The sequence below is a fragment of the Arachis ipaensis genome, chromosome B06, assembly GCF_000816755.2.
Source record: "Arachis ipaensis cultivar K30076 chromosome B06, Araip1.1, whole genome shotgun sequence".
Classification (NCBI taxonomy): Eukaryota; Viridiplantae; Streptophyta; class Magnoliopsida; order Fabales; family Fabaceae; genus Arachis; species Arachis ipaensis.
In genome coordinates this window covers 131,074,336-131,080,565 of record NC_029790.2, presented here as the reverse complement: position 1 = coordinate 131,080,565, position 6,230 = coordinate 131,074,336, and the positions used below count along the sequence as shown (strand labels likewise).

Below are 6,230 nucleotides of genomic sequence, written 5' to 3'. Positions count from 1 at the left end.
ATCTAACTTTTTTTATTATCGTTAAATTTTAAAAAATGATTATTTTTTTTAAATTACTTTAATTAATAATACTACTAACTTTTGAATATAAGTAGGAAACTTATATGAAATTTTTATTTGTATTATTTGAGCTCTCCTTAGATCTGACATAACGGTGAGGGGTGGAAAGGACTCTGGAGTAATCCAAAGCCAAAAACTGACAGCAAACTGACACATAAAGTTGACGTCAGAGAGCTTTGAACCGTTGGATTTGGGATGAGATTGTCGTGAACCGTAGATTGTGAGTACAGCTGGTTGGCTCATTTTGGAAAAGCGAATGATACACAGTATTGTGTAGTCAATTAGCGTGACATGTTCATGTCAGAAATTCACAGGGTAATCAGTGTGAGGCACAGAACAATTTTTTCCTTTTTAAGTTGCGAGAGTTTTATATATCTAATTGTTTTCTTTTTTCGGGGTTGCGAAAGGATTTTTTTTTTTTTTTATTGCCAATGAGTTATAGTTCAAATTGCATAGACTCTCCATACTCAATTAAGAGATTGTGGGTTCAAGTCACATATCTTTCCAAGTCACCAAAAAAAAAAGGATTTTTTATTTATTTTTTACTCTTTTGCAAGTTGTAAAAAGATTTTGTTTTCATTTTGCGAAAAGCATATTATCTTCCGTAATAACATCTGTGTGACAGTGCATCTTTTTCTTTTTTAGGTTGCAATAATTATTAGATTTTTATAGGTACGAAAAGCTAAAGCAATCCACATATGTATAAAGTATGAAAAATAAACAAAATCTATGTCCGAAATTTCATATAAATCATCAAGATAAGTATAACAGGAGAGAATCTTACTATTGCATATACAATTTTTTTGAGTGAACACCCAATTCATTTTCGATCCCGGTATATTTTTTCAAAGGACAATGTATCTCTGTTAGATTAAAAATGAACAAAATTAACATTGACCATGTTAGATTGAATAGGAATCGAATTGTCATGTTCACTTAAAATAAAACAATGTCGTTTCATGTTGAACCATCTCTTAAAATTTAATTTGAGACAATTGAACTCTAATCATTTCCAACATGGGTAGCTAGATCTTTATTTTCAATCTACTAATATCTTAGAGAAATAAATATTTATCAAAAAAAAATAAAAATAAAAATTAACTACTTAACATGGCTAGCATTTTAAAATAATTAAGAGACTTTTTTGTCTCAAAAATAAATAGACGAAAAACGATTTAATATTTGATTATAACGTTTTAATTTGGACGAATAGAGACCATTAGATGCTTAACTATTCCAACATGGCTAGCGTGACACTTAAGAGCCAACTCAATAAGCTATTGTGCCACATCACTAACTTTTATCACAAATAATGACAGAGGAGAATATCATAACATCTCATAATGACAAAAGTTATAGACTGATTTGTTCCTCTTTTTCTTTAGACACAAATCGCATTGTCTTTCAAAAAATTGACAAAAACTATGTTGGATGTTTATAAATCTTTTTTATCAAAAGGTCTAAATTTGATATAACATGTAAAAAAATCACTGAAAACAATTGGTAAAATAATAAATTGAGTAATTAATCATCGTTGAATTTATCCATCATTTATGAATTCCATTAATTTGATTTAAAAACGATTAAACTATTTCTTACTTTATGAACCTTTTCGGATGCATCAAAATGTAGCTGTCATTTCTAAATAAATAAATAATTCTGCGCTATATCTATCCAAAAATTGATGTACTTCCAATAACTTCACATGCTTTCTGCTCACAGTCCAGTTTACCCCACCTTGCATCAACTCGTTCACATGGAAAAACTGGTTTACCCAGGCTGTAGAATTATAAAAATAAAAAAATAAAAATCTAAAAGATGTTAATCCTATGAAAACTAAATGATGGCATCTACAAAATGATTTTTAGAAGTGAAAGACTTTTACTTTCTGTCATTATCACTTTTAGAAATGTCTTTCTGGCTACGGTCTATTCTTGAATCCCAATCTAACAGTTTAAGCTTGCAGGATGGTTGATATTTATTTATCACAATGTTGTTCGTGCTTCATTTACTCTAAATTCTAATTAACTCTAGCAGAACCAGATACAACCTTAGTTTGCTAAGTCTAAAACAGCAGCTACTTTTACGTAAACTGTGTCTTAACTCTTAAGTTGCTATATGAAAGCTAAGTGTAAAACACTTGCTCATAAAAGCGCTAATCCAGCGCTAAAGACCAACTCTGATAAACTTAAGCAGATAGGTAGAGATTCAAGAATAGCTTCAAATCTAGCTTAGAAGTTTTATTTTTTAACAAGAGAAACTTATTAATAAACAAAAAGTGGTTCTCCCATCTAAGAAAAGAAGATGTCTGAAGTGAAATGTGATTTAGGATATTTGTTAACCAAAATTTTGATTTGAGTCTAAATCAAACATTAAAAAGCATAGCAGATAGAACTCACCTTCTATTAACAACATTATGCACATGACATAACCACTGTGAAAACTCCGCGTGTGACCCGGCCTGTACCGGATTTGCTCTGCTCATGTAAATGAATGCTAAAGTAGTGAGATAAAATGTTCTTCTGAAACATATGCATATCAAATGGTTCATTTACCAAAGTGCGTTTTGGAATTTGGTCCATGAGAACAACTATTTGGAGAATTAGAGATGATAAAGGAAATATACACTAATCAAACAGTCTGATCATGAGCCAGATCAAATAACTTCGAGTATACTCCCAATTTCATCCCTGACCAAAACAACTTAAGACAAAGTTGCCCTTCGAGATTTAAAAATGACAATCCATCCCTCAATATTTGTAAAAGATGACAGGTTAGTCTTTTTGTAGAAAATCTATACTATAGAAGGGACAACTAGTAAGAAACTAGTTCGATAAGAAAATGGCGAGGGACAAATATGTCACTTTCAAATCTTTAAAGCTACTTTATCCGTCATATTTTTTATCAGGGATGAAATTGGATGTTTACTCCAATTTTTATGGAAGACGGTATGGTAAGCTACTTTACATGAATAGAATCAGTATGCAACTTAGGATTTAGAAGATATTTCACATGAATCTAGATATGCACCTATCCTCATGTACACTTGGATTTGCAAAGTATCCTACTACATTTTTTAAATGTTCCAAAGAAAACTTGTAGGAAAGCAAGGATAAAGTAAAATCAACTTTGCAGGTCAATCTAATACACTTGCTAGATTTTTTTTTTTAGTTTACTCGAGGCAATAAACTATTTTGAAAGGTGAAGCGAAGACAAGAAGTCTATCTTCAATGTTGACAAACAAAAATTGCACTCTAACGGTAAACCAAAATATTGAACTTTCATTAGATTTATTAACATCCATCATGAATTAATAATTTCAATCCAATTTGGTACTTTGCTCGTATTCATAATAACATATAATTTGTCAAAGTAAAAGTCAAAGAAAGAGAAGGAAAGGAAATAAAAACTAAGCCTCGCACACAATTGTAATCACTGAGGAGCAAGTGCTTGATAATGAGAAAGATAATATACCTGATAACTTCTTTAAAATGATCTGCACATTCCTTGCAAGGGTATAATCGAGTTAAGATCTGTACCTGTGATCCAAATCACATATGGTTACAACTTCGTCATACTCTGAAATCAACACAAAGCCCTACTAGCATATGAAATGGAAATGTTGACACAGTATATTAGATCCTCCATTTTTAATTAACTGTCAACTTCTAAAATTTTATTTTTGTACAAAAATTGTCAGCTTAGCAAATCAAAATAACATCAATTATTTTTTTCCAGTCATAACCCTAATTAATGAATGAGAGAGAACAAATTAGTGAAGTAATTAAAGAGAATAATTATTGATATCAAGGATAATTTTGTAAACACCGTAAAATTTTTGAAATTCCTATCATTTTCTTAATCCAAGTGAAAATTTAAAAGCACAAAGTTAATTAAGAATGGAGGGAGTATATGCTTTAGGACATAAAACAGAGTTTATATGAATTCAGACTATTTTCATATAGATCGCTTTTTATTTGACTATATAATCAAAAGTCTTAGTTTAAGGACAGAAAAACAAATAGAAACTTGAACATTTATACCACACGATGTTTGTCAGCATCATTTAGCCTTATCAACATTATAATCAGATCATGATGTTATTTTTTCTACAAGACTTCGTCCTATCATTTACAGCAAAGGCTAAAATACAACTATAGAATGCCCTGACTTCTAATTTAGATGAATTCTACCAGTTATTTCAAGGAATAAAGGAGGGAAATAAAATTACCAGGTCTTTTACATCCTTCTTTTGCTGTCTTGTAGGATTATCTGGATACTGAAAAGAGAATTAGATCATTCAGAACAATATATTTCAGATTATCTTTCATTTTGCTTTAATGGTTTGATAAGATGACAAGCCTTTATCTACCATATAAATCAGATAAAGATTAACCACCTTATTCTTTGTGAAACAATCTTCATGTACAAAATGCATACTATGGAAAAACTAATATTTTGCAATGCATTTGGTTTATAGAAATATTAGGAGTATGACATGGTTAAATGCAAACAAAAACAACAACAAAGACATAGCCTTATCTCACTAGCCTTATCCTGAATCATATATGTATTAAACCCATTTATACTTGAATCTCTTTTGATAATTTCTTTCAGTTTTTTTAACACAATTAAAAAAGAAAATGCAGAATAAAAATAAAAATCTAGATAAAAGTAACAGCAGGCAAAGAATCAAGAAACTGAAAGGCAGCAACACAAAAACTACCAATCTGTTGTCCTAGTTGTGGCAATTCAAAAAGCAAAATATTTAAAGATAGGCATTTCAATATGGATAGGAGAAGACCAGGAGAAGCAAACAAGAGAAAAAGCCCACAAAACTGTTTCTTTATGGTGGATAATATTGCCTACACCATAACCATCTAGTAATTACTCCCTAGGCTCTGCGATATCTATCACTATGGAAATTCAACACACTTGTAGTCACATTGTCGAATGGAGATAGTACGAAATGTGCCAAATCTTCCAACACAAGAAACAATTTGACACTTAAGTGATAGGCAAGTAGAATTTGGTGCACACCAAAACCAAAAACCTAAAAACTCTGATAGCTGAAACAAATTGGGGATCAATGTTATCAGTACAATTACAGTGACAAAACCTGGGCAGCAAGAGTGTGAAGAAAAGTCCAAGTGGCCCTTCCAAGATCTTCTTTAGACACTGGGGAAGCAAGCTTTGCCTTACAGAAAGAAAAAAAAAACAAATTAACAAGTAAATCACAGCTCTAAAATATACATATGAATAAAACGCATTTTTTCCCTCTTTTTTTGGGTCAGGAAAAAGGAAAATTACTTAAATTCCAGTAGAACAAAAAATTACATATTCTAATTTTCCAACCTAGAAGCTGAAAGAAACAACATTGAAAATTTAACATTGCTAGGCGTTGAAGACCGATACCTCGAGAGCCGAATCACGTAGTTGTACAGGATTACTAGTTTTTGCCAGTGGATTTTTGGAGGAGGAAGAGATGGAGAAAAGGGGAGGTCTAACAAAGGGTGAGGGTCCTGATGATTGAGGATGAGGATGAAGGCCTATGAGATTAGAGAGATGGCGTTGAACGAAATTGGAGACATGCTCAAAGTTATGAAAGAGAGCCTGCAGTGGATTCTCAGACATGTTACCTGAGACTAAAGTTGAATACAGAACCAAGAAAAGCAGTCAGAAAAGCAAACAACTTTACCAAACATTCAAAATTAACGATAATCACTAATCAGAATAAATGGTACTACCTGAAATAATTAACGGTATCGTTTTACAGAAGACAACCTACACATAGATACGATTTATAGAAGCTACAGCTACATAGACATATTCTAGCCTTGAGAAATGAGGCAGAGCAGTAAGAAGCTACAACCACATATGGGAGCGGCGAGACTGACGGATTGAGTGGAGGATGGTGAGTGGTGACTGACTTTGTCTGAGGCGGCTGGCAACGGTTGAAAGGTGACTGTTGCGAGAGAGGAAGTGAGGGTTTCTACTTGCTAGATAGACAATGCCGAGAGGCGAGTGTGAGGGAGAGAGGAAGACAGTTAGGGCCTTAGGGGTGCCTTTGTATTTGAATATCAGATACAAAGCCACTGGAAACTCGGGGTGGAAGTGCGCCGAGCTACCGTCGGAGTTCGTGGCTCGGCTCATTTTATTAAAAGGGTTAG

At 32.4% G+C, this 6,230-nt stretch overlaps 1 protein-coding gene across 2 annotated transcripts in view; it reads right to left on the bottom strand.

Moving 5' to 3' along the window:
- The window catches only part of LOC107605389 (FAD-linked sulfhydryl oxidase ERV1), a 7,009-nt gene continuing 2,311 nt past the window's right edge, over positions 1,533–6,230 (bottom strand). The window contains exons 1-7 of one of the 2 annotated variants that reach the window (XM_016307267.2): positions 5,808–6,212; positions 5,476–5,705; positions 5,180–5,257; positions 4,292–4,339; positions 3,535–3,599; positions 2,460–2,537; positions 1,533–1,839 (exon numbers count right to left, since the gene is read on the bottom strand). In XM_016307267.2, the coding sequence (XP_016162753.1) occupies positions 1,731–1,839; positions 2,460–2,537; positions 3,535–3,599; positions 4,292–4,339; positions 5,180–5,257; positions 5,476–5,694 (597 nt within the window). In that variant the 5' untranslated portion in view covers positions 5,695–5,705; positions 5,808–6,212 and the 3' untranslated portion in view covers positions 1,533–1,730. Of the gene's footprint in view, positions 1,840–2,459; positions 2,538–3,534; positions 3,600–4,291; positions 4,340–5,179; positions 5,258–5,475; positions 5,706–5,807; positions 6,213–6,230 lie in introns of those variants that run through there. The other variant, XM_016307266.2, reaches the window with a different exon arrangement.